Here is a 27,804-nt window from a genome sequence, read left to right as displayed (position 1 = left end):
TTTTTGCTTTCAAGTTTTAATTTAAATAAAACAAAATCGTGGTTCTTCAAATATAACAACAAATTTCCCAAAGTAAACATTTGTCAGAAATGAAAGTTGTTTTTCTTCAAAACGTCATGCAACGTTTCCAGCTGTAAATTATTTTTATTTTGGTTTTATCGAAGGTAAAAACTTTAACAGATTTCTGGTTTATTACTTTGAACTTTCTGCTTTGTGCCACTTTTTTCTCCTAAGTTACACTTTAAACGTCTGAATCATGCAGAATGAATGCACAATAATGTTTACGGTCAGATACGGATCCATTTATGGTAAAGATGACGTCACTGTGAACCTTGTGTTGGTATTTTATTTGCTGCTGTGCTGCAAGCTGCCGCCTGGGGGAGCCATTTCACCGGAATCAGAAACAGAAGAACCAGGACGGAACCAGAACAGTTTACATCACGTAAATAGATCCGGTTTAAATGTTTCCCATCAAACTCCTCATTGAAACTTAATACGGTCATTATCTGACCTTTGACCCCATTAAAGACTGATGTCACTTACAACAAGAGATTTCTCTTCTAAGTGATAATCTGCTACTACTTTTTTCTAATCAATATCATTAACTTAAAACTCTTGTCTTTCTTGTTAAAATGTTTCTTGCGATTCATTTTGTCTTATTTCAAGTGATGTAAGATAATTGCAGTAAAAACTAGACCAAAAATTATTTTTTTCAGTGTAAAACCATCTGCGTTTCCCATTGTTTCTGCTAAGATCTGAAACTTTGAATAACTGAAAGATAAATTATAATTTTATTACGGCAGAGCCAGCCAGGCTGTTCCTGTTTTGTTATCTCTGTGCAGAGTTCAGATCAATCTGCTCTGCTCCTAATAAACTCTCTAACATTTTTATTTTAGTTTTTAAAACCTTCTGCATAAATCCAGCCATAAATTCCCTCTAACTATGTCAGAGGAATAATTTTTAAAATAAAACAATGAACTGTTAAGAACTTCATTGACTGCAGTCATGTTTTAAATCAACACCTTTAAATGTTTTTTAGGGGCCACTTGCTTTTTATAATTGCTCATTTGTAGCATTATTAACTATTTCTTGTAATTTGCTGTAAATTATATGCTTCTCCATGTGTGTCAGTTATTTTTCTTAATTTTGTTTTTACCAATAAAAGGTAAATACAGAAGAAAATTATGGTTTTTAAAATGTATTCATGCTTATTAGTATTTACTGTCCTTTATTAAAAATCAATTCAACTAAAAAAATACTTTATTGATCCCAAAGGGAAATTAAATGTTGTTGTAACTCATATTAATTCACATTTTTCAGAGTTATTGTAGATAATGACGGCTGTTAAAAGAAAGTGCTCCTGTAGCAGTCCATGTTGCAGTGAATGTGAAGGAACCTCTGACTGAAGACAATCTAATGAAGAGGATGGTCAGAGTTCTCCATCATTATTATGAGATAATATAAATTTAATTAAAATCATTTATTTCATTATTCTAAATAAATAAATAAAACAACTAAATACACAAAACCTTACCAGGTATTTTAGCCTAATTTCTAGTGCAGATATTTTTATACACTTAAAATAAGTAACTTTTCAGGAATATGTAGAAGCTTATTTTACGTAAATAATTATTTAATATTGATGAAAAACTGATAAATCCACTGCAGATTATTTCACTGATAAAATTGGAAAATTTTCTTGTTATCAGTGAATTTATACCAGTGGAACCAGAACTTTATCAATATTTAGGAATTATTAAAATAAACTCTTTCATCTTGCTGAAATGTTACTTATAAGTTAGTTTTCTCTTTTTTTAATTTTACTAAAATATTTGCAATCAAAAATAGACCAAAAATACTTTGTAAGATTTTGTGTTTTTGCAGTGAAAATTAATTATAAAGTCTCTGTAAACAAAACTGTAAATGGAAATTATAACACCGTTTTCATTGATGCCATTAATTGATTTATGGCTGATTGTTTCTGAGCAGCTCCGGTTAAATCCACCAACTATCTGCTGCTTGTCTGTCAGACTTTGCACAACAATCCGGTGAAGTTTCCAAGCCCTGCCTCTGCGAAAGGTTGAACATTAACGCGGCGCCGAGGAGAGAGCAGCTCAGAGCCACTGAGGAAGTTCGGATCCGACACCCGGACAGAAACACCTGCATTTGGGTCATCGGGATTCTCCGTTTTCAGATAAATTCACCTTTAAACTCTCCGGGGAGCATGGCGTGTTTCTGACCGACCCGCCGGAGGGGAAGATGTGGCGGTGCGGCTGGTGGCTGCTGCTCTGCGCCTTCGGGGTTGGCGCTGCCTGCGGTCGCCGCAACGGGCAATGTCTGGACGGGATCACCATCAACGTGATCCTGCTGGAGGACGAGGAGTCTCCCTGGAGCCTGAAGTACGTGGAGAGGAAAATCCTGGAAGCCATAGAGAAAGACGCAGAAATTAACGCCGCAGAAGGTGAATGAGAATGAGTTACTGCGATAAGATAATCAGCTTTACTGCTCTGTTTGTTCATCTCTCCAGCAGGAAAACGGAAAACTTCTCAAAGTTTTCACCAAACTGTGTAAATCAAGCAGAGCCAATTCATCAGGAAAACAGATAAGACAGAAAGTAGCTGGTGCAATAAATTTTTAGATAGCAGCCATTATGCTGTGTACTTTATGTTTTCAGTAAGCAGGTCAGTTCATGTGCAAGGTTAAAGCAAACTGATTTGGGCCTCCATACCAGCAGGGGGCGTCCAAGACCCTCAGCAGTCATGGAAAATTGGTTTGTAAATGTTTTATTAGGGAGTTAATATCATCTAAAATACATAAAATGATTCTGTTTGATCGTTTCTTCTCCGCTGTCAGTAATAACTCTAAAAACTACAAATAAACATTAAAAACTTTTTAAAACATGTTAGAAATACAACAACACTGCTGCAGATCATGAAAGATGTTAAAATATTTTTATTTGTGTTTTTGTACATTCATTTTAATAATCTGAAATGCAGAAACAGATAAAGTAGATATTAGCTGAGCAATAGCGTGAAGGTCCCCGTTCTGCTCAGGGCCCTGAACAACGTGGGACCGGCCCTGCTACACGAGAAATATGTTCAAATAAAACAGAGATCTGGAAATTAACTTTCCTCAGGCTTGGTGAAGAGGTCTGTGAGTTGTATAAATATTTACAAAAATCTTCTGAAGAGAAAAAGGTTTGAATCCAAATCCAAACTAAGAGTTTGTAATAATTATTATTCAAACTAAGCATGAAAATCTCTGACAAAAGCATCAAACTGATTAAAATAGGTTCAGACAACAAATCCAGACCCAGAATAAAAACTTTCTGATTAAAGAAATAAACCAGAAATATAAAAATAAATTCACTGGGAGAGTTTCAGGTTAAAACTGAAAGTATAGCAGATAAATATTAATTATTTATCCTGTAAGTATTTTATAGCTTATTTGTGGTTTCACAATCCATTTATTTCATTTAGTTTTTCTTGTTCATGTTTTTATTAACTCTCAGACTTTCTTGATCTGCTTGTAAAAAAAATATAGATTTTGTTTTATTTCAGTACTGAAGGAATGTCAAAATTAGAATTTTTGGATATAAATCATTTCTGAAGGGTTCATATCTATTTTGTAGGTGTTTTATCAGACAGGTCAACTCAATTAAACTCAGAATTTTTTTAAACTGAAGGCAAACGATTCATTCGTTTCATTTCTTTAAATAGGTGAAATCTGAAAAGTGTGGTGTATTTTATAAAACCATGTTTTGATCCGACTGTCAGCCAGCTTTCAACATCTAAATCAGTGGTTCTTAACCTTTTCTGAGGTACCAAACCCACCAGTTTCATATGCGCAGTCACTGAACCCTTCTGCAGTGATAAATAAAATATGATTTTTTCCCCCCAAATTCAAGACATAGGGGTGACCCAACTAGAGTCTAGTTGGGTCACCCCAAGATCACCAAGTCTTCTTAAAAGGTAGAGTCTCTGAGAACAGTTCTTCAAAATATAGTCAGTGTTTTCAGTTGAGCTGACTGTCCAGGAATGACCCAAGGTATTTAAAATCTGCCAGTTTCAACAAGTTGGCCATCGAGAGAAACTGGAACCACTTTAAGGTTGTTTAGATTATTTAATTAGCTCTACATTCTTAAGAGAATGAAAAATTTATAATAAATAATAAAGACTTTGCAGTATTCTGATTTAGTAATGAAATTATATTAGTTGTGTTACCACCTCCACGCCACTAGAGGCAGTAGCAACCCCGAAAAGATGCGACTAAGGAGCAGATTTAGAAGTACACCGAAAGCTATGGTGAGTTTAGCTGAAGTAATAGACCCTTTTCACAGTGACGTCAGACAATGGCCGCCATAACTCAAACCTGGGTATCTTTACTTCCGGTGTGATTTTGCCTTGGGAACCAAGCTGAAAAATTCCCGCATTCTCATAATCTTAAGGATACAATAAAAGGTAAGTTTAATGATAACAGCATTTAAGTGTTAGATAGCTGTTATTAATCATTGTAAATTCACCATTCTCTAACTGTGTATAAAATAAACAGCCTCCGATCGGAGAGTAAACCAGCTAGCAGCAGCTTTAGCCACATTTAGGAAAAAATATACTCTCTGTCAGCGCTGTAACGTTTAGAGGTTCACTTTCTGTATTTTATAAAACAGTGTTTACGTGTTAGATAACCGTTATTAGTCATTGTCAATTTACCATTCTCCAACCAGCCTCCGATCATGAGTAAACCAGCTAGCAGCAGCTTTAGCCACAGTTAGGAAACATATACACCGCCGCCTGTCAGTGATGTAACGTTTAGAGGTTCATTTTCTGTATTAATGGAAAATAAAGGACATAAAAATAACTTTAATCTGATTACTGGATTTGAAATACGAGCTCGTTAGATTATTCGTTACCGAAAAAGTGGTCCGATTAGAGGAAGGCATTACAAAGAAGCGGCGGCACCGGACATCTCTGCTTATAACAAACAAACCCCTATTTTATGGGATGAGTGGCAACTCCAGTCTATAATTTAAGAATCTGATCAAGATTAGAGCCTAAAACGTTATAGTTCAAAACCAGTAAAAAGTTCTGGTTAAGGAACAGTTATGTCTCGTAGTTAGCTAGCTAACAAAATTCAGTAATGCTAAGCTAACGGTTACGCAAAACAAAAATACCTACCTTCATAGTCAAACAGGTTTTGTTCGGTGAAGAATTTCTAGCCTTTGTCTAATTTAGATTTTGTTGTCAGAGAAAATTGGTTTGCAAATCGTGATCTATCTTCAAATCTTATTTTAGGCAAATGTTTTAGAGACTGTGTAAACTCCATGCTCTGGTGTTCTGTCTGATCAACATATGCTGTCAGATACATATATCTAAATCTCTCTTTCTATATATATGTCTCTATATAGATATATATGTGTCCATTTTACATATATATATATGAAATAGACAACTTTATCGTTACTTACTATGTACACCGGAACTAAGGATACACAGCTTCGAGCCAAAACGGAGGTTGTGTGACGTCATGTGAAAAGGGTCTATTAAAGACACAAGTTCAAATCCCTGCTGAGAGTGAAACTCCTTCAATCAGAGCTCCTCCGCAGCGCTGATTGGCTCAGCAATGTAACGTGATCCTCTGCAGCAGCTCTGATTGGCTCAGCAATGTAACGTGATCCTCTGCAGCGAGTGATGGCGAAGCGGGGCGTCATCACGACTTTACACAGGTGTCTTTACCTCCGCAGCAGAGGCTCCGCCGAACCTCTGGGGTTCATCGAACCCAGGTTAAGAACCACTGGGCTAGAATAAACTTCTGTTATCAATATTTTGAGCAGATTCTCAGTTGGATTTTGGTCTGGACTTCGACTAGGACATTCTAACACATGAATCAGCTGTGATCTAAACCATCCCATAATATTTCTAGCTGCACGTTCACCCGTCATCCCACAGCATGATGCTGCCGGATCTCTGGACCAGAACATCTGACTGTGTTTACTGGTCAGGATTATTTTTAGAGGTGTGGAAGTAAAGAGGGATGAAAACATGTAAAAAAGTTGATTTTTCAGATTTTTATTTTAAAAGGTTTTGAAAAAACTAAATTTTCCTTCCTCTTTATGTCGTTTGAGGAAGAATCGGCTTGTTGTTGCTTCTTTTCTTTTTAAAAAATGTTTATTTAAAAAAGTCTATGGTTTATTGTTTTCTAATTTTTATTTTTAAAAAGTTTTTATTTTCTCATTTTCTTTTATTTATTTTTTTAAGTTTAGAGTTGTTGTTTTTTTATCTTTTCTGTTTTTTAGTTTTTATTTTATAAACCACAAACTAAAGGTTTGGGGATGCAACATAAGAAAATGTGGAAAAGTTGACGAAATCCTGGTTCAGAGAAGATTTAAATGACTAACCTGTTGTGTTTGTTCCAACATGGCCGCCGTGAAGCGTTTGGATTTAATCTGACAGCGAACTTTGAAGGATTCAACACGACCATCTACCGGCAGGGCGGCTGCTACAGCAGCCCGTGTGAGGCGGTGGAGACGCTGCGAAACCTCATGGTTAGGCACGGCGCCTTCATCCTGCTTTACACTGTAAAAATAGAAAAACTCCTGCGAAAATGGCAGATGCTATGAAGCTAACGCTACAAAAACATAAAAAATAATAATTTGCAGTGATTGAAATCAGAGCTGAATTACATTAATAATCTGTTAAGGCTACAAAAATTAAGTGTTAGTTTTGCTTTGCATTGTGTAAAAAGTGAAGCATAAAGTCATAAAGTGACTTATGTCAAAAACAAGTGACATAAAGTTTAGTTTTTCCAGAATCTGAATGTCTTATTTACGGAACAGTTTTATAACTATTACAATATTTTCTATTTTTTATCACTTTTTTAGTTTAAGCAAATAAATCTGATTTATCTGGTTTTCTATGCATTAAACAAAACACCTACAAAACACTTTACAGTACTTTTCTATTGTGATTTTACAGTTTTTATATAAATCCCACATCCATTTTTTACAGTGTATGTTAAATATGTTGATTTTGAGCAGTTTTATTGTTTATTTTCTGTATTTTCTAAAGTTATAAACAATTAGATATCATCCAAAAAGGTTGAGAAGGACAATGTGTCACATCATATGACTCATTATTCTCCAAAGTATTTTATTAATAATTGATAGATTCATGCAGTGTAGTTAGAGAAATCAACTCGATCACCTGGAAGTCGGATCTGTGACCCAGAAAGTCAACAAGTCCGATCCGACTGAGAAAAACAACCAGATGTAATCCCCTTCATTAAATCTGAGCTAATCTGTTTCTAAACATGATTCTTTTGGTTTATTCCTTTATTTTAACATACTGAATCCTGAGAAATACACTAGTTATTAGCTTTTATTGCTAATATTATTTAATGATATGCTGTTTGTAAAGTTTCACAGTCGAAAAACAACAGCAATAATTTGGGTAATTAATTTTTAAAAGTCAAAGTTTCAAGCTAAGAATTTAATTAGCACACTGAATATTTAGCTTACCAACTAAACATTTAGTAGCAAAACTAAATATTTAATTAGCTCAAAGATAAATATTAAGTAGATAATATTTAAGTAGGAAGCTAAGTATTTGGTTTACCATCTAAATAACTATTTATCTGATTTATTAAACATGTGTTTGCTCTTTCAGTAACCATAAGAACACTGGAAAGCTCAGGCCTGTCATCAGAACAAATGTTTCTGCATGATAAATATCCCAGAAGATAATATCGTTGCTTTGAGATCATTTTCAAGGAATATAATTTTAATTCACGTTCTCAAAGACCAATAAACTTTAAATTCTAATGAACATTTAACACTGGAACTGGAAACATTTTAAAAATCCAAAATAAGCAAACAAAATAACAGAAACAACAAATTAAATGAACAATGACACCTCAGTAAATAAAAAAGGGCCAGTTGAGACCAAAACACCAGACTGAAGATTTTTATCATCCAGTCTTTGGTAGAAAGAGGAAAAACAATAAATTATTGAGTTTATTTTAATTTATAATGTTATTAATTGATTTATTGCTTATTGCAACTGGTCTGTGTAAGCTAATTACAAATTTAATGACAGTGAAGAAGAATCTGATGTTGACATGTTAGGATGCGGGGCCCAAATGAAAATCTGCTTCAGGCCCCATAAAGGCTTTGGCCGGCCCTGCTAAGCCTCGTCTATGATGAAAACCAGAACCGCAGATGAAACTAAAAGTCCAAACCCAACACCTGTCTGTTTTCTCCGGCAGGACAATCGTAAGCTCGGCTGCGCTGTCCTCGGACCGACCTGCACCATAGCAACGTTCCCGCTAGTGGAGTAAGTTACGTCATTCCTCTGAAACAGCCAATCACAGTTCATTCCTGAGATGTTTAGTTTCCAGCCTCCCTGCCTGGTTTCTGTCGTGTTTTGTCTGGCTGCCAGCGCAGAGAAAGGTTTTGGGCTGAGCACGCCCATCATCTCGGCGGGAAGTTTTGGCCCGTCCTGTGACTTCGCCCTCAACCTGCAGCGGGTTCTGCCTCCGGCCCGGAAGATCTCCCACTTCTTCAGCGCCTTTTGGCAGGAAGACAACAAACTGAAGCCCGTGTGGAAGACGGCCTACATCTACAAAAAACCCAACAACACGGAGGACTGCTTTTGGTCAGTGGCATCTCAACCCACCCGTTCATAATACACTGTAAAAACAATCCAGTTCGGGATTGGCCCCGAGTCAAATGTGGGCCCATCCGGGGTTTGGTTAATTTAACAGAACATGGCGGGTTTGACCCGGTGTGGATAGAGACTTAAAAAGGTATCACAATATATCGGCCAATATCAGGAATTATTAATTAGTTGTTTTTTATTTTAAATACCTGAAATACTGCCGAACTGAAGCTGTGGTATTTCCTGTTTTATCTCCATGTTGTTATTTTTAAACTGCTGGTGTGGAAGTTACTCAGCAGGTTGTTGCTAGGCAACCAAAGAGTGAATGAGTTGCTAGGCAACCAATGCGAGAGCTAGTTGATTCCACCTCCATTTATTGAATACACATGTGTTCATATAGACATTATTTCACGTATTATCTGTTGATATTGATCATGTGTCTGCTGTGATACATTTTATTGATTCATAATAGAGACTAAGTCAAGTTTATTTGTATAAAACATTTCAGCAGCAACGCAGTTCAAAGTGCTTTAAACCATAACATATTTTCAGAGCAGTAATTAATCCAAAACTGTACAAAATGTTTAAACATTTTGTATTTAAAATAAAAACACGTTTGTCTGTAAATCTGTTTTATCGGCTTCACCTTCTTCAAATTCACTTAAGGAATGCTGTTATTGCAGTATTTAAATGTTTTTTTCTTAAATGTATTGAATTATTGGTTTATCTGCATCTTTTAATGTATTTCTAAAAGACTCAAGTAATGAAATGAAAAATCTGTGGAATGTGTCAGTGTATTACCTGATTAATCGATTGAATACTTGATCACTAAAATAATTGTTAGTTATTGAAGTGCCAGCAGCAACCAATTAGCACTTCTGTTGCTGACTTCACCTTCACTACACTGTAAAACGTGTCTGTTAATTTAATTGTGAATTGTTTTTTCAGGTATATCAACGCGCTGGAAGCCGACGGCATCAAAAATGTTTCGGAGACGGTTCTGCGCGGACCAAAGGAAGTGGAAGCCGTTCTCTCACAGACTAACAGGACGAGCAACTGTAAGTTGATCAATGGCTGCCAGTCTACAAAGCCAGACTCAAGAGTTATGGGTATGACAGGAAGTATTTGGGAAAAATAGAAGATTCTACATAATTTGTCTTCATAGCAGTTCCCAACTCAGTAAGAGAGAGCTCTGCCTGTAACCTGGAACCATGTTGCAGCCAAATCGCCTGATGATGCGTAATCGACGCAATCAATTTCATAAATAAATTATATTTTTGGCTTTATGAAAATGTAATATTTGGAATCTTATTTTTTTCACCAGTGCGCTTGTTGTGTTTCCATAGTTCAATGTGATGTCAGTGCGCCCGAGGCGGCCATCTTGTTTGAGAAGCGTGTTGTACAGCTTCTATTTATTTGGATCTTGAATTCAGGTTGACTCTACAACATAAAATTAAGGCCAGGCTAAAATTTATTATGTTTAATTATAAAAATAAAATTATAAGGGTCTCAGCGCTGTCAATCAGTGTCATGTACTTGCTGCGCAATGTGCTAATGGTGGAGAAACAACAGGAAAATCGTTATCCTCCGAGATCAGTGGGTATGCTAACTAGCATTAGCATTCATGGCAGGCTATGCTGTGGTGAACCAGCTTTAGCTTAGCAGAGATCGAGCAGGAGGAGGTGAGCATCAGAGTGATTTACAGCTCTAAGACCCGCCTCCTGTCCTGGCTCTGATTGGTTGTTTTCAGTTAGTTCTGCAAACAACCAATCAGGAGAAGGCAGAGGAGCAAAATTTTTCAGATCATATCTTATTATACATATTATTATTGGAACAAATATTTAAAAAACATATATTTTTATGAAAGTTATATAAAGCAGCTTTAGTACCAAACCTCAATATGTACCAAAGATGATTTTTGTGTAATTATGCCCAACTAAAATATATTTAATATCATATTTAAATGTGTTATGTGTGTTACATCCAAATGATCATTTTATATGTGAGGAAGTCTCTGCTTCATAGCAGAAATGCATTTTCAATAAAATTTTTATGTATTTGTAAATAAATTAATACAGTAAATACAGAGACTTGTGATTGGTGTTTCAGCTCCTGTTTACACATGAAAGCATCGTTTCACACTGTAAAACAAACCTTTAGCTTTAACTCCGGTTTCTGGGTTGAATTGGGAACTGAAATATAAATGTCTCTGCTGCGGCTTTACGTTGTTTGGTTGCAGTGTTCATCATCTGCGGCTCGGTGTCAGACTTACTGGAGATGAAGAACGACTCCAGAGGAGCCGACAGCAGCGACTTCCTCTTCATCCTCATTGATCTGTACAAGTCAGTCCTGACTCCACCTCAGCCTCTTTTCACATCTCCAGATTTAATTTGCTTTAGCATCTTTTTCTCTTTTATCTGTTTATTTCTGCTGTGTCTACTTTACTGTTTTTTAACAAACTGTGTTTATAGCAGAGAAACCTGGTTCTCTCTGTAAAGTGCAAACATTATTAGAAAACAAGAGAAAAGGCATTTACAGAGTCCAGAAGCCAATGTATAATAAATAATGGTGTTCAATAATGTTAACTGTAATTAAATGACTGGAGCACAAAGTTAAAGGAGGACAAGATGCAAGAAGGAAAATATTTATGGGTGAAAACGCCTACAGGGCGTTTCACCACAACGCTTCACACTGCAGCCTTTTCTCTGTGATGAATTTGTTTACATGGTACATGAAGGATTTGCATTTGAGTTCATCTGTTAAATATCTACGCTCTGCAGAACGTAACTGTATTTTTCCTACTTAACTCAGTGATATTTACTACAAGAGCCCGTCACGGCCGGAGATGAGGAATGTTCTGGTGCTGACCATGCCCAACTCCAGGCGGTACGACATCAAGGCCGACCTGAAGGACAGCGACACGGTGAGGAAACGGCAGGAAAACATGACGACCTGCCGCAGATTTATACATATACAGATGTTTTTCAGTTGCTGAAATAAATAAGGTTGAAGCTAAATATTTAGTTAGAGTATTAAATATTTAGTTAGCAAGCTAAACATTTAGTTTACAAACTAAATATTTTGTTCTGAAGTATTTAGCTCAGCGCTAAATTTTCACTAGCCGGTAAGGGGATGTGTATTACTAAAATAAAAGCTGAGTCTTGCAAACTTAGTGAGTCTGACGCGCTTCCTGTCCTCTTCATCTTCATCTTCATCATCTTTTCTTTTCCTCCCTGCAGATGAACGACTACATGGCTGCGTATCACGACTCAGTGCTGCATATAGGAAACGTGATGCGAGAGATCGCCACTAAAAATCAGTCAGAGATTCAACAAATGGAGTTTGTGAATGTGAATTACTTCAGAAATGTTGTCTTTAACGGTAAAGATGAGGAATAATTGCTCGGTGTGTCACCGATGTAGTTCCGTACTTTGAAACGTGTTTTCATTTCCTGCCCAGGAATTGCAGGAGAATATAAGTTAGACGAGTACGGAGACAGAGATGTGAATTTTTCCATCATGTACACAACAACTGACCTCCAGGTAAACTTCCTGAACTCACTTCTTTATTGTAAAGTTTATTTTCTCAAAAACATGTTATGTGACTTGAAAAGTGATGATTTTGTCTGCCAGATCTCACAAAGAAAAAATATCCTTCAAACATCAACATGTGAAAAGCTCAGGGCTGATCTGGGGATTATTTATAGATGAATCGATTAATTAGATAGCAAAAGTGATTACTTGGAGATGTTTCCACAATTTGAGCAGATGAAACTTAAATACTGACAGATTTATAGTCAGAGAAGCTTTTTAATGGTGAATACAAAATGTGTATATTTTTGTACATGTTTGGGTTAATTGCTGCTCTGAATCTATTAATATGATTAATCAGTTCATCCCTAATTGAAGCCTAATTGTAGAATATTGACCCTGTACTGATGGATGAAAATTGTCTTTTAATCTGAACATTATTTTTCCAAATAATTTAAATAGTTTGTTTTCATATCGCTCCACCCTGGAAAATAAAACACCAAAATGTGTCACTGAAGCATCAAAACTAGGCAAACGATTAATTGGCTTATGATTAACTGTTGATTAATGGTTTATTAGATTAAAATTAGTTCCAGTCGATTAATAACTGCTGCACTGACCGTGTTTCCGTGTCGTAGTTTGGCCGCCATCCAGCAGAGGGCGCTGGTCATTCTGAGCGGAGCATGGCTTACACGTAGAATTAAAGATGGCGGCGCTGTTCCAGAACAGCAGGACAGAATAACGGTTGATGTGGGATGAAAAGTGTATTTTTTGCTGTTCTGTTTTAAAATATAAAAACTCCACAAACTCCTGAAGTTTCAGTTTAATGGCGCGTCATTCGGTCGAGCTGCATCAACTTCTGCGCTCCTCCTCACTGACCGAATGACCTTCACATATTATCTTTTACCTAATATGTTCCTGTTTGTTGTATTTTATTATGTCTGAGTTTAATAATGTGAGAAACCACAATTATCTGTTTATTCAGTCTGTAACAGCTGGCACAATAAAGAAAATGGCCACTTAATTAAACAGTCGATTGATGAGATCAATCAACTTTAGATAAACTCATTGATCCATAACTAGCATGCCTAGTTGAAACCAATTTGACATTTTGCTGATATGTAAACAGTTCATGTTGGTTCTGTTGTCTCTTCCTCAGTATAAATGTTTATTCACCTTTGACACTGAAAACACCAAAACAAAGATGGAGGACGAATCTCCGGCCTTCATCTGGGGGAAGAAGCTTCCCAACTACAAGCCAGAGGGTGATAAACCTGACCTGAAAACACACACACACACACACACACACACACACACACACACACACACACACACACACACACACTGGAGCTGCAATCATTAACCACTCACCTGCACATGATCAAACACACAAAGCCTGTTTGGTGTTACAAACTCATGAAGTGCCAACCAGAGATGCTATTATGTGGCCCTCAACTGATAAGAAGATAAATTTAGCAAACATTTATTGTCTCTGAGGAAACGGGAAAAGTGCCAGCTTCAGAGATTTTAGTGTTGCAAGATTACAAAGACACTTCTTCAGCTGATAAGCCAGGTTATATTATTATCTGGATTTTATTTGATGTTTTTGACACCTGAACCATGAACCTTTTCAGCTGGTTTGGTTTTGGTGATGTCGAGAAACCGAGAGGAAATTTGGAAATGAGGCCAAATTAGTTTTGAATTAATTCAGTTTTTTTCTGCTGCAGGTAGAAACTCTGAACTGATTGATGTTATTTTTGACTGTGTTCAATAATACCTGTTTAATATGTACAGCTGAACCTTCAGAGACAGATAAAGGCTGTAACAAAGTCGGCCTTTTATCACCTGAATGTAACAATAATAATAATAAACTTCCAGAAAACATCTGAAACATCTTTGACTTAAAGCTTAAAATTCATAATAACTGGAAGATTGATTAATATATTTGATGTGTTTTGATTAGTTTAATATTTGATTTTGATGATATTTGATCAGATGTACTGTTTATTTCTTGTATGATGTTTTCATGATGTTTAGCTGCCTTGCCGCTGAAATGTTCTGTATAAATAAACTTTACTAGACCTGTCGACTGGCCCTCCGATCCAAGACATCATTGTGGGCGTCCTGGCTGTCACAGTGGTCGTCGTGGCAACCATTGCATTTATCTTCTACAGGTGAGTCGTTGTGCAGAGACACAGAGGATCACATGAAGCAGAGGCTGTTTGTCCTTTTACTGCGATAATAAAATATGATTTAAAAGCCAGAATGAGAACAAGATGGCAGGTTTTTACCTTCCAGCGTCATGATGATGATGATGATGATGATGTTTTTGTTTTTAGACAGAACAGGAAAGACCGGCTCCTCAGGAAGCGCTGGTCACACATCAACTCTGACCTCATCTCTCTGCTGGAGGACAGCGAACACAACATAATCTCCCTGCAGGTGAGCGACCATCAGAGAATCACATCCAGCTGCTGCGACTTTAAAAATGTTGATTCTTGTTGTTTACTTTCGGTTCTGCATAAAAAACATTTTTTTGATCTTATTTTGTTTGTTTTAACAACAACCTCCATGTTTATTAGTATTTTGGTGAAAAATTTATTAAAAAGAAACTAAAATCTTCAGAGTCACATTTATTTACTTTATGCAACAACTTTTTGTACCATTGCTTTAAACCTGAGCTCACACTGATCAACCAAGAAAGCAAAGCTAATAAAAACAGTTTGTTTGCATATATTCTGTACAAATTGATACAAAGTGTATATTTTTAAAACAAATGTTTTTTAGCTGAACGTTTTCCTGTCTGGATGAATGTTCTCCAATTAAATGCAGTTCCATTTATTCACCAGAGGGGGCAGTAAGCTTGGAGGGCTGTAGATAAATCCTAAAAGTTTTTACAGTTTTCAAAATGTTCTTATTTCTTTAGATAGAAGAAGAAAGGAAGAAGAAATTCAAGATCCGCCGAGCGCTTTACGACAAAAAGGTAGTTGGACGGAAAACCTGCAGCTGATTTTAATGTCCAAATCTTTTCCTCTGAACACCAACAAGCGGATGAATAAAGGTTCTGTTCTGGTTCTGGTTCTGCTCAGATTGTGATTCTGAAGGAACTGAAGAACTGTGATGGAAACTTCAACAAAGAGCAGACAAGAGATCTGAATGCGGTGAGATGAAGACCGAGCTGGACTCATACGGAGCTAAACTGGGGCCATAAAGTTTGTTCCAAAAATTTTTTTCTTGAAACTGGAAAAATGAAACAAGAAAAAATTAATTGGAGAAAAGATGTATTACAAAATATTTTTGTATAACCGAAAAAAAATAAACTAAAAAAAAACTTTAATCTGAAAAATAATTTTTAAACTGGGAAAAATTTTGAAACTCAGCATTGTTAAACATTGTTAAACTGAAAAATTTTCAACAGAAATAAAATATTTGAAACAAAAGATCTTTGAAACAGCACAAAATGTGAAATTTAAAAACATGAACTTGAAACAAAAATAAAAAAATTGAAAAAAGTAAAAAAAATCAATAAAAACGAAACATGAATCTAAAAGTAGTCTTGAATTATTTTTGTTTCAAATTATTTTTCAGTAAAATTTTTTTTTTTTTGCTTGTTTTGAAACAAACTATGGCCCCAATGTAGCTCTGTAGATCCTGGTCTGTGTTCTATTATTTGCCCCTTGTCTCAGGTTTTTATGGCCTCTGTTAATATTTGCCGAAGCTCACCAGCGCCGTGGATTCTTTCCTTTTTCCTGGCAGCTTCTGCACATCGACTATTACAACCTCACAAAGTTTTATGGCACGGTGCGGTTTGACGAGGGCGTGTTCGGCGTCTTTGAGTACGGAGAGCGGGGGTCACTCCGGGTACGTGCGCCGCAACCCGCTCATGTTTCCACAGAAAACAGGAAGAGTGGCAGAAATGACTGGAGTTTCCCCAACAGTACGTGCTGAACGACAAAGTGTCGTACCCAGAGGACACGTTCATGGACTGGGAGTTCAAGATCTCCGTCATGTACGACATCGCCAAGGTGAAACTTTGCAGATTGCTCAACCGGCGGGACGGCAACAGTTTCATGTGACGCAGAGCATGAAGCTCATAAACGAAAGGTTTAATCAATAACAGCAGCTGGACTAATGCGCCGCGCTACGAAAGTATTCACACCACTTAGACTTTTTAGTACTTTGGGATTATACAACCGCTAATGTCTCATATATTACTGGGATTTCTGTGGACAAAACCCCTAAAAGTACCTCTTTTAGGGTCCCTTTCAAAGTAAAAGTCCACACAGCTAATAAACCCAATATGTAAAATATTCAAATTTATCATAAAATCATCAATAAGTTCTTTGATATTAGTCAGTGTTTAAATATAATTTTTAATGACATGTTTTAAATCACATGAGAGTTAACTTAAATTTCACAGATTATTGAATTTATTTACTTAGAAGCTGCAGTGCCATCTGGCTGTATGGAACTAAATTACAATCATAAAGTTTGTTTAAAAAAAATTAACTTTGAATAACATTTAAAACAGAAAAACAGTTTTTTAGCTGAAAAAAGATTCAAAACTGTAAAATATTTTTTAAACTGAAAAATAATTTTCAACCTAAAAAAAGATTTGAAACTGAAAAAAATTGCTTTTTCTTTTAAAAATAAAAATCAATTACAATAGGAAAATTTCATTTCAACTGTAAAAAAAAAAACATGGAAGAAACACTGGACATCCAAAAAAATCCTTCAGTCTGAAAAGTAGTTAATTATTTTTCACTGTCAAATTGATGTATTTAGTTTTTAAAATGTTTTTAACAAATTTTATGGCCCCAGTGTTGTTCCGTACAGCCTGTATTCATCAGTGTTGCTGGCTGCGTCCCTGCAGGGCATGTCTTACCTCCACTCCAGCAACATCCAGGTTCACGGCCGCCTCAAGTCCACCAACTGCGTGGTGGACAACCGCATGGTGGTGAAGATCACCGACTTCGGCTGCAACGCCTTCCTCAGCAGCAGCAAAGGTAACCACTGCGCCCCCCACAGGCCACATAGGTAACCACAGCACCCCCACAGGCCACATAGGTAACCACAGCGCCCCCACAGGCCACATAGGTAACCACAGCGCCCCCACAGGCCACAAATGTCACCACAGCGCCCCCCACAGCCCACTAATGTAACCACAGCGCCCCCCACAGGCCACATAGGTAACCACAGCGCCCCCCACAGGCCACAATGGTAACCACAGCGACCCCACAGGCCACAAATGTTACCACAGCGCCCCCCACAAGCCACTAATGTAACCACAGCGCCCCCCACAGGCCACATAGGTAACCACAGCGCCCCCACAGGCCACAAATGTCACCACAGCGCCCCCCACAGGCCACAAATGTCACCACAGCGCCCCCCTACAGCCCACTAATGTAACCACAGCGCCCCCCACAGGCCACATAGGTAACCACAGCGCACCCCCACAGGCCACAAATGTCACCACAGCACCCCCACAGGCCACATAGGTAACCACAGCGCCCCCACAGGCCACATAGGTAACCACAGTGCCCCCACAGGCCACAAATGTCACCACAGCGCCCCCACAGGCCACATAGGTAACCACAGCGCACCCCCACAGGCCACATAGGTAACCACAGCGCACCCCCACAGGCCACAAATGTCACCACAGCACCCCCACAGGCCACATAGGTAACCACAGCGCCCCCACAGGCCACATAGGTAACCACAGTGCCCCCACAGGCCACAAATGTCACCACAGCGCCCCCACAGGCCACATAGGTAACCACAGCGCACCCCCACAGGCCACATAGGTAACCACAGCGCACCCCCACAGGCCACAAATGTCACCACAGCACCCCCACAGGCCACAAATGTCACCACAGCGCCCCCCACAGGCCACAAATGTCACCACAGCGCCCCCCCACAGCCCACTAATGTAACCACAGCGCCCCCCACAGGCCACATAGGTAACCACAGCGCACCCCCACAGGCCACAAATGTCACCACAGCACCCCCACAGGCCACATAGGTAACCACAGCGCCCCCACAGGCCACATAGGTAACCACAGCGCCCCCACAGGCCACATAGGTAACCACAGTGCCCCCACAGGCCACAAATGTCACCACAGCGCCACCCACAGCCCACTAATGTAACCACAGCGCCCCCCACAGGCCACATAGGTAACCACTGCGCCCCCCACAGGCCACATAGGTAACCACAGCACCCCCACAGGCCACATAGGTAACCACAGCGCCCCCACAGGCCACATAGGTAACCACAGCGCCCCCACAGGCCACAAATGTCACCACAGCGCCCCCACAGGCCACAAATGTCACCACAGCGCCCCCACAGGCCACATAGGTAACCACAGCGCCCACCACAGGCCATAAATGTCACCACAGCGCCCCCACATGCCACAAATGTCACCACAGCGCCCCCCACAGGCCACAAATGTTACCACATCGCCCCCCACAGGCCACAAATGTTACCACAGCGCCCCCCACAGGCCACATAGGTAACCACAGCGCCCCCCACAGGCCACATAGGTAACCACAGCGCCCCCCACAGGCCACAGATGTAACCACAGCGCCCCACCTTGGCCTCTCCACCTTCAAATGTAATTGAATTGGTGTCACATGTTTGTGCAGCAATAATGTTTGTTTGTGCCGCTGTCGTTTGGCCAGACCTGTGGACGGCTCCGGAGCACCTGAGGAACCAGGGAACATCGCAGAAAGGAGACGTGTACAGCTTCGCCGTCATCTCCCAGGAAATCGTTCTGCGGCGCAGCACCTTCTACTCCAAGTCCTGCTTCGACCGCTCAGGTGTGGAAGCTTTCCTCGCCTTTCCTTGAGAATCTGAGCTAATGTTGCCTCTGTTTGAGCTGAACCAAGGCGTTTCTTACAGAGAAGCTGTACAGGGTGATGACGTCCTACTTCAGACCCGACCTCGATGTTGAGATGGCTTCAGAGAAAGAACTAGAGGTCAGCGCCGTTCGTAAAGATACAGTTAGAAATTAAAATCTGGTTATTTAGCCCAAATAAGAAAAAAACTTTAAAATGGGGGTTTAACTTTTAAAGTCATATTTTATCGTGTTATTCCACAAATGTCAAAGTTTCAAATTATTAAGTTAGCGAGCTAAATCTATAGCGTCAAAGTAAATAATTAGTTAGAAAGTAAACTATTAAGTTAAAAACAATTAAATATTTAGCACTAGACTAAATATTTAATTTAGTCTATATATTTAAATATTTAAAGTAAATATTTAGTTAGCAAGCTAAAGATTAACGTCAAAGTAAATATTTAGTGACTGACTATCTTCACACTAAATTCACAAGCTGAATGGTTTGAAGCTGAATATTTAGCTAATATGCTAATTCATTTGCTGCTTTGGCATCGTTTCATGTCGTCTTTTCATCATCATTTATTTTCCTCTTTTCTTCTCCAGCATTTTAAAGGCAATACAGACATTTACCAGCAACTCTCAGCTTTTTTTTTTATTTTATTTTATTTTCCAGCTTTTATTTTGATAATCCATTTCCGCTTATTGGCAAGTGAAAATGTATGTTAGCTAAATAGCTAAATGTTTCGTTTGGAGATAAATATCTAGCTTGCTAATTATTTAGTTTTAAACTGACATTTATAAATGAATAAGTAACATGGTAAAAATATGACTGAAAGATGAATCCCCATTTTTTTATCTGTTAATTTTTGACACTAATTATTTTAATTTTTCTTTTGCTCTGTGATTGATTTTTCATGTCTTCTGCGTCCTTCAGGTTTACATGATGATAAAAAGCTGCTGGGATGAAGATCCAGAGAAAAGACCCGACTTTAAGAAAGTGGAGAACTGCCTGGGGAAGAACATCAGGTAACCATGGTTACCAGTGCACTTCCTCTTCCTGTTCGGCTTCATTAAAACTCGTTTCCTCCGTCAGTAAAATCCACAACCAGGACAACGAGAGCTACATGGACAACATGATCCGGCGGCTGCAGAACTACTCCAGGAACCTGGAGCACCTGGTGGAGGAGAGGACGTCGCTGTACAAAGCCGAGCGGGACCGGGCCGACTTCCTCAACTTCATGCTGCTTCCTGGGTCAGTCGCTCCTGTACGGAGCTACAGTGGGGCCATAAAGTTTGACCTCTTGTTTTTTTCAACTGAAAAATAATTCTGAATGGAAAAAACCCCAAAAAGAAACTGACATCAGAAAGTACTTTTGAAACAGAAAAAAAAGATTTTAAACTGAATTTTAAAAAAAATTATATATATAAACAAAAAAATTTAAACAGAAAATAAAAGCTGAAAAATCATTTTAAACTGAAAAAATTTAACTGAACATTTTTCAGCTGAAAAAGAAATTTTTAAAGATTTGAAACTGAAGAAAAACATACAATTGAGTAATAAAAAAAAGTTAAATAAATTACGTTATGTTAAATTGCAGATAGTCAGACAAAGCTGATTTAATGTTAAAACAGTTTGCCATACTGCATCCCATCAGCGTTTAGAAGCAGAAGTGGCATAGCTAACTGCTGCTAACCTGCTACTAACCTGCTGCTAACTGCTGCTAACTGCTAGTTTGGCTGTTTCTTCCCTGAAGGCCGGTGGTGAAGAGCCTGAAGGAGAGCGGCGTGGTGGAGCCAGAGCTGTACGATGAGGTCACCATCTACTTCAGCGATATCGTGGGGTTCACCACGCTGTGCCAGTACAGCACGCCCATGGAGGTGGTGGACATGCTCAACGACATCTACAAGGGCTTCGACAGCATCCTGGACCACCACGACGTCTACAAGGTACCAGGGACCAAAACCGCTAAACAACCAATAGGAAAATCCCCCTGCAGTACCCCTGTTGAACCCAAAGGGGGCAGCACTGAGACAGGTTCAGATTGCAGAACTGAACAGAGCTACATTAAATTTGCACAGAAACATAAAGATAGAACCATTAAGGACCAACGTAGACCCTTTATCTGATAAATGTTTCAGTTCCTTTATTTTCCGTTCAGGTGGAGACGATCGGCGACGCCTACATGGTCGCCTCCGGCCTGCCGCGGAGGAACGGGAACCGACACGCGGTGGACATCTGCCGCATGGCGCTGGACATCCTGTCCTTCATGGGCACCTTCCAGCTGCGCCATCTGCCCGGCATCCCGGTGTGGATACGCATCGGCATTCACTCAGGTAGACGCCGCCGCGATCCTCCATGGCCGCTGGCCGGACGCTTTTACACCAAACTCACCTGAGGGAAATGGCTGGTCCACCCGATCGGTCCATTTCATTCAGCCATGTTGGAGTAGGAACGCTTCCAAGAGCTCTGGAAGGCTGCAGGTGGAGACTATATGGAGCTACACTGGTGCCTTAAAGTTTGTTCAAAAACTGTATTTGAAACTGAAAAATTATTCTGAAACTAAATTAAAATTTTTACATTTTTTAAAGTAAAAAGAAAAACATATGAAGCAAAAAATAAGTTTTACGCTGAAAAAAATTTAAACTTAAAAAATAGATTTTAAATTGAAAAAGAATTATTAAACAAAAAATCTTAAAAATTTTAAACTAAAAACAATTTAAAATTGGAAAACTCAAAAATATTTACACTAAAAAAACTTAAACTGAATTTTTTTAAAATGGAAACATAATTTTTAAAGTGAAAAAAATTTTTTTTTAGTTAATTTTTTATTTAAACAACTTTGCTCCATCATCCTGCTGTAATTGAACCCAGATCTCTCTGTGTGTGTGTGTGTGTGTGTGTGTGTGTGTGTGTGTGCGCGCGTGCAGGTCCGTGTGCTGCCGGCGTCGTGGGAATTAAGATGCCCAGGTACTGTCTGTTTGGCGACACGGTCAACACGGCGTCGCGGATGGAGTCTTCAGGACAACGTGAGCAGTGAACACTCTCACAGGAAGTTCAGACTGACACTTCCTGTTGGTTAGCCAGTTAGCTTCATTCACCCGATGTGTGTGCTGTCGCCCCGCAGCGCTGCGGATCCATGTCAGCGAACCCACCATCCACATCCTGCAGCGCACCGACTGCAAGTTCCAGTACGAGATCCGAGGAGAAACGTACCTGAAGGTCAACATGGCCGCCGGCAAACATGCAGCAAAAGTGGAAGAGGTTTTGTGTTCCTGGCGATTTTCCTAAAGTTTTTCTGTTGTTTTTTTCAGGGTAAAGGAATGGAAACGACTTACTGGCTGACGGGAGAAACCGGGGAAGATTACGATCTTCCCACTCCGCCAACAACGTGAGCAAAACGACACGCATGCTAGCTGTTAGCCTCTTCCTGTTTTACACAGAAAAATCGGTATTGCCGATCAAACAGATTAGAGGACGCTAATCGCTAATGAACGATGGTAAAGAAAGATTGAAAAACCAATTCACAATCATTCTGGCTTGAAATCAATCTTCTAATATCAATAATTTTTGATCACTCATGGCAGAAGAGATAGAAATAAAAATGTTTTAGGAGAGTGGGTATTCAGGGTCAAAGGTCAAACTGATGGCTGCGTGCCTTGGCAGAGAGAACGTCCAGCGTCTGCAACAGGATCTCGCCAACATGATCCTGACGTGTCTGGAGCGCCGAAGACGAGGGTCGGTGCGGCGGAGGAAGGTGTGTACCGGCGAGGAAGAGGAGGAGGACGAAGAGTCGGAGGTGGAGTCTGAAGGCGGCCATCTTGAGTATCTGCAGCTGGCCACCGTGGAAAACACGCTCAGCACCTTCCTGTAGACAAACCGCGTCTCCTCCAGCTTAGATGGAGGAACAAAGATGGCGGACGAACTTTGTAAAATCTTTTAACCCTTTAAGGTTAATATTTCTCCTCCGACGTTCTGTTTTATGATAAAATGTTAAATATTTTCCTCCTATTGAGGCCAAACTCCTGCCGCTTTGCACATTAATCTCTCCTGTACATGATCGGATCATTGAGCCTTCTTTAGGAGGAAACGGTTTAAAAAAGCATCTCAATCCGAAGAAATGTTTTATTTTTGTAGACAACAGTGACAGTCAACAGTAAATAATAATAATAAAAATAGAAGTAACTTCCTGTTGGAAGATGAAGAGTTGTTCTGATGAAGTTAAAACAGCCTGTACAGCAGGGGTGTCAAACTCCAGTCCTCGAGGGCCGCTGTCCTGCAGTGTTTAGATGTACCACAAGTACAAAACACTGGAATGAAATGGCTTAATTACCTCCTCCTTGTGTAGGTCAGTTCACCACAGTCCTGCTAATGACCTAATTATTCTATTCAGGTGTGGTGCAGCAGAGGCACATCTAAAAGTTGCAGGACACCGGCCCTCGAGGACTGGAGTTTGACACCTGTGCTGTACAGAGTCATTGGTACATTTCATGTGTCACATTGTTTTAGAAAATATTTCACTGCTCTGATGAAACAAAGTCCAAACGTTTCAGCCATTTCAGCCTCGTGTTCCTGGATTTTCACCAGAATATTCAAAGTGCAACACTAGGTGGCGCTTTTTGCATCAGAAGCTGCATGAAAAGGTGAAGTACAGCAACAGGAATGATGCCGACCATGAAGGGCATCACAGCAACAGGAGCATCTCAGTAAACGTTTCATAACAATTTCATTCAAAAAATACAAACTTGTTCAGATTTGTTACAAAAAAACTGTTGATTCTGGCTCAAATCAGAATATTTTTAATAAGAAGTGGTTTAGATTTCTGCCAAAAATGTTTTTCTTCCACTCAACTTTCCAGGATTTTGGACAGCCTGCTGGACATAGAAGGACTAACAGAACATTTCTGTTATATTTTTACCTGATTTGGTGTTCCGTAATTTCCGGACTATTGACCACACCTAAGTTTGAAAAGGAAATAAGAATAAAAAATCTAATAAATGGTCCACTCTTTAATATTAGCATTGAGGTTTTCCTTTGAGTTTTTAATAATATTTTTCACTTTTTGTGTTTTTGTTCTTTATTACTAATAAAATAACTAAAAATAGTCTTTTGTATGTAAACTTCCTGTAGTAAATCCGCACATACATCCTAAACAAAAAGTTAGTTTACTTTTGTTTATTTAGCGACTGGCGATTTTCTGTGCATTAAATGTGACTGAAAATGTTTAAATGCTTAAACATTATGATTTAATCACTTAAATCATAATGTTAGCCATAAAAGAGCAGAAATTAACTTTTTAAAACATATTAGCCCCATCGGCGTGTGAAAGAAAGTATTGTAGTCTGGAAATTACGGTAATATTCCAATTTAAATGAATTATCACTTGAACTGTGTGCAACAAATCCACAAGTTTGACTTTCTGAATGTAACGGCTTCAGTAGATTATTGGTTTATTGAGATGCACCGGCTTAATCCAGAAGGAAGAACATTCATGTAAACTAATCAGAAAACCTGATGGTCATCGTTTCAAATACAAAATAATCAAAACTCATAAAAACCTCAACCACACACAAAAATAAAATCCAAACATTCAAAATAAACCAAAACAAAGGTGTGCTGTCCACAGCTCCTCAGAATAATGTAGAGAAGCAACAAACCCTGTCAGACATGTTGGGTCGGCTTCCTGCTTTAACTCAAGGCACTGGATGATCCGAGTTAAAAAGGCCGGGAGAAGCAAAGATGGCCGCCGCTCTGTTTGAAACAAACCACTACGGACGCACCGACTGGAAAACTTGGGCCGATATCTGATATTGCTGCATCAGCGTCACATGACCTGATAAATATCAGCCCAGTTTCACTCATCGGACCGATGCGATAAAAAATGACCAACAGACGATTTTTATCTACTCCTTAAAGTTGAACTATTCTAACATTTACTGGTTTACTGGAGCTCTGAACTGATTTACCAACACGGAGACGGTTTTAAATATCGATTGTCTCTAACGGGATTTTAATCGGTGGCATGAAATCTGTCTCCGGGTTTTTCACAGCGTCCGCCATCTTGATTCCAACAGGACAGAACTTCCTGTAGATTAAAAACGTTTTTAAAAGCGTCTTTTTAATCATATTTACAAAGTGAGCTTTTTGTCGTAGTTCAGGATTTAACCATAAACATACAGCAGCGTATTAGAACCATTAGACAGAAAAAGGACGAGTTAATTTCTGCAAAAAGAATATCAGAAATTTTCAATTAAAAAAAAAAAAACAAGGTAATCTGTTTAAAAATCCTAAAAACATTTTAATTAACCTCAGAATTTTTTAAGAGGAAAACCCCAGGAATTTCTGGGTTTGAAATATTCAATTTGCTAGAAAAATCTCAGAAATTTTGAAGTTATTTCTGAGATTAATTTAAGCTTTTTTTTCTAAGCCGAAATTTACTCTTTACTTTTTTTGTACCAACGTCCCCAATATGCTGTGTATTCACCTGTCCATACACACACAGTTCCTCCATGAACTGAGGAGGACCGTCAGGCTGATCGCTGCTCATTTGGTCGTTATGATTTGGTCTTTAATGCAACTTCAAGTAAACAGAAAACTGTTCAAATATTTTCTTATTTATCAAATAAGAAGCTAAACTTGGAGGCAGAATGGAAGCCTGCGTTTCCATTTCCTTAACAAATGTGCGCAAAACTTTTTTGATAATCCAATAATGTCAAAAAACACAATTTTGCAACTGCTGTGTTGCTATTAAAGAAGAAATTAAAGCACACATGAATAAGTTATTCATACGATAAGTCATTGAAAAGCTTGGCTGTAAACACCTGGAGGAGATATGTTCATAATTGAGCTGTGGTGATCATCATCTATCAGCCAATCAGAGGAGACTCTGCCGTCTTATTCTGGCATTTCCATTCACCATATGATTGTGTAATTTAATATTTGAAAATAAATTTGCTTAATGGAAACACTCCAATTAAGAAAAAACAAAAAGTTTTCTGTAAGATTCATTTAAATTGGTTCATTTTGCAAAACTGTAAGGAAACACTTTGTTTTCACATCGGGAGTCACATGATCAACAACCGGATGTTACTACTGGCGGAAACGACGAAGAAAACAGGAAGATGGATCTTTCTAATGACTTAACTCTTTTCCATTACAAATGTACGCAAAAGTTTGTTGATATTCTTCAGAAAAAAACAACTTTCTATTAAATAAGAAATTCAATTTAAATCACACATGAATAGTTTTGTTAAAATCTTGCTGCACCATCATCCTAGAACTACTTCCTGTTGTCTTCTTTGTGGTTTCTGTCAGTAGTAACATCCTGTTGTTGATCATGCAAACAAAGCATTTCCAATGCAGTTTTATGAAATACATTAATTTTGATAGTTTAAAAACCTCATAGTACTGCAAAAACTTTTAATTAAAATATGCTATTTTTTATTTTTATTTTTTCAAAATTGTTGAGGGTCAATAAAGCAAATTTATTTTCATAATTTCAATTTGTGCAAGTTCCTGGTTAATGGAAACAGTTAATACTCCACTAGTGTAAAAAAAGAATCAATTATTATGTTTCCATTAAATAAGAAATGCAACTAAGACCTGCAGCTCCATCATCCTCCAACCACTTCCTGTCGTCTTCTTTGTCGTTTCCAGCAGTATCATCTGATTGTTGATCATGTGACTCATAATATTAAAAGTTTTTCCGTTACACTTATAAAAAACAACCTAATCCTAATGCTAAAAGTTTCTATCCAAAACATCTTTTTAAATCTGTTTCCACTACACAAATATATTTCCATAATTTCAATTTGCGTATTTTTATTGCTAATGGAAACACAGCCTGATTGGACTCGTCTCATCTCCTCCATCTTCTCAGATTGTTTTTTATTACAGCTAAAACGGGTTTGTTGACTTTTCTATCTGCCGTCTGAATAGAAACAGGAAGTGCTGTCTCCATCGCTGGGGGGAGCGAGGACAGAGAACTGACAGACTGTCAGGGTCCAGACGCTGCCTGTCAGCAGCTGCACAGCGGGTCAGAACCGCGAGTCAGAGCCGACCTCTGACCCGCGGCCGGCTGTGGATCTTTGGTTGTGACTTACTAAGCTCTTTTGTTTCTGTTTTAAATGACCGGATGACGATTCGATGCTACAGCTGAGCAGGATTGTTCTGGGTCTTGATGACATGAGATCCGGGTTCTGGCCCTCGGAGGGGGCGGGGCTTAGGGAGAGGCTTGCGGTGGGGGGGCGCTCCTACATGCGGGACCCGTGGATCTGGAAAAGCTGCAAAACAAAAACAAACAGGTTCTGTTACAGTAAGGTGGTTACCACGGCGACGGGACAATCACTCGGTTAGGTCTGAGCTGCAACGGCTGAGCTGACGATGACGATGACGAAGGCGTGAAGCTACCAACTCAAACTAGTTTGACATGAATGTGAAGATTTCATACGTGTTGCTGCAGAGAAACGTCAGGAACGCGTCATGTCACCAGAGAGAACCAGTCAATCGATCGATCGATCGATCAATCAATCAATCAGTCTAATCTGAGGTTAGCAAACGTCCAGGAGGGCTAGTAGTATTTCAGAGTTTTAATAAAAAAAACTAATCAATAATTGTCTATCAATATTTAGTTTTTTGTTTAAAATATCAGAGGATATTCTATATATTGAATATTCTATCAGACTATCTACTGATATCTATTGATATTAATCAGTGTCTATAGCAATATATACTTTTATTGATCTACGGTCCAGCCCTGCGTCAATGACGGAAAAGCCGGATAAAATGCG

General features: G+C 38.7%; 2 protein-coding genes and 1 long non-coding RNA gene across 6 annotated transcripts in view; 1 reads left to right on the top strand and 2 right to left on the bottom strand.

Annotated features, from left to right (window-relative positions):
* On the bottom strand, positions 1 to 14,386 carry LOC148153552 (uncharacterized). Its single transcript, XR_015766322.1, has 2 exons — positions 14,264 to 14,386; positions 1 to 2,418 (listed from the first exon to the last, which is right to left on the bottom strand). It is a non-coding gene; the product is annotated as an uncharacterized LOC148153552 (long non-coding RNA).
* Positions 2,260 to 23,205, top strand: gucy2cb (guanylate cyclase 2Cb). Its single transcript, XM_014968295.2, has 27 exons — positions 2,260 to 2,461; positions 6,429 to 6,541; positions 8,260 to 8,327; positions 8,433 to 8,648; positions 9,600 to 9,709; positions 10,891 to 10,993; positions 11,463 to 11,574; positions 11,891 to 12,032; positions 12,111 to 12,193; positions 13,341 to 13,446; positions 14,262 to 14,355; positions 14,521 to 14,623; positions 15,108 to 15,164; positions 15,271 to 15,342; positions 15,938 to 16,042; positions 16,120 to 16,206; positions 17,055 to 17,187; positions 18,860 to 18,997; positions 19,080 to 19,156; positions 19,952 to 20,043; positions 20,111 to 20,269; positions 20,772 to 20,964; positions 21,177 to 21,351; positions 21,946 to 22,044; positions 22,143 to 22,237; positions 22,330 to 22,406; positions 22,682 to 23,205. The coding sequence occupies exons 1-27, from the start codon at positions 2,260 to 2,262 to the stop codon at positions 22,887 to 22,889; spliced, it is 3,219 nt and encodes a 1,072-aa protein (XP_014823781.1). The 3' UTR covers positions 22,890 to 23,205.
* kctd17 (potassium channel tetramerization domain containing 17) overlaps positions 23,127 to 27,804 on the bottom strand; it is a 41,305-nt gene continuing 36,627 nt past the window's right edge. For all 4 annotated transcript variants that reach the window (XM_088016314.1, XM_088016315.1, XM_088016316.1 and 1 more), the window contains exon 7: positions 23,127 to 27,297. The gene's annotated coding sequence lies outside the window, so the exon portion shown is untranslated. The remainder of the gene's footprint in view (positions 27,298 to 27,804) is intronic.

This window comes from Poecilia mexicana, unplaced genomic scaffold (assembly GCF_051168715.1).
Source record: "Poecilia mexicana isolate PSO_F unplaced genomic scaffold, ASM5116871v1 scaffold_19, whole genome shotgun sequence".
Classification (NCBI taxonomy): domain Eukaryota; kingdom Metazoa; phylum Chordata; class Actinopteri; order Cyprinodontiformes; family Poeciliidae; genus Poecilia; species Poecilia mexicana.
Note: the sequence above shows the minus strand (reverse complement) of the source record. Positions and strands in the feature narration are given on the sequence as shown.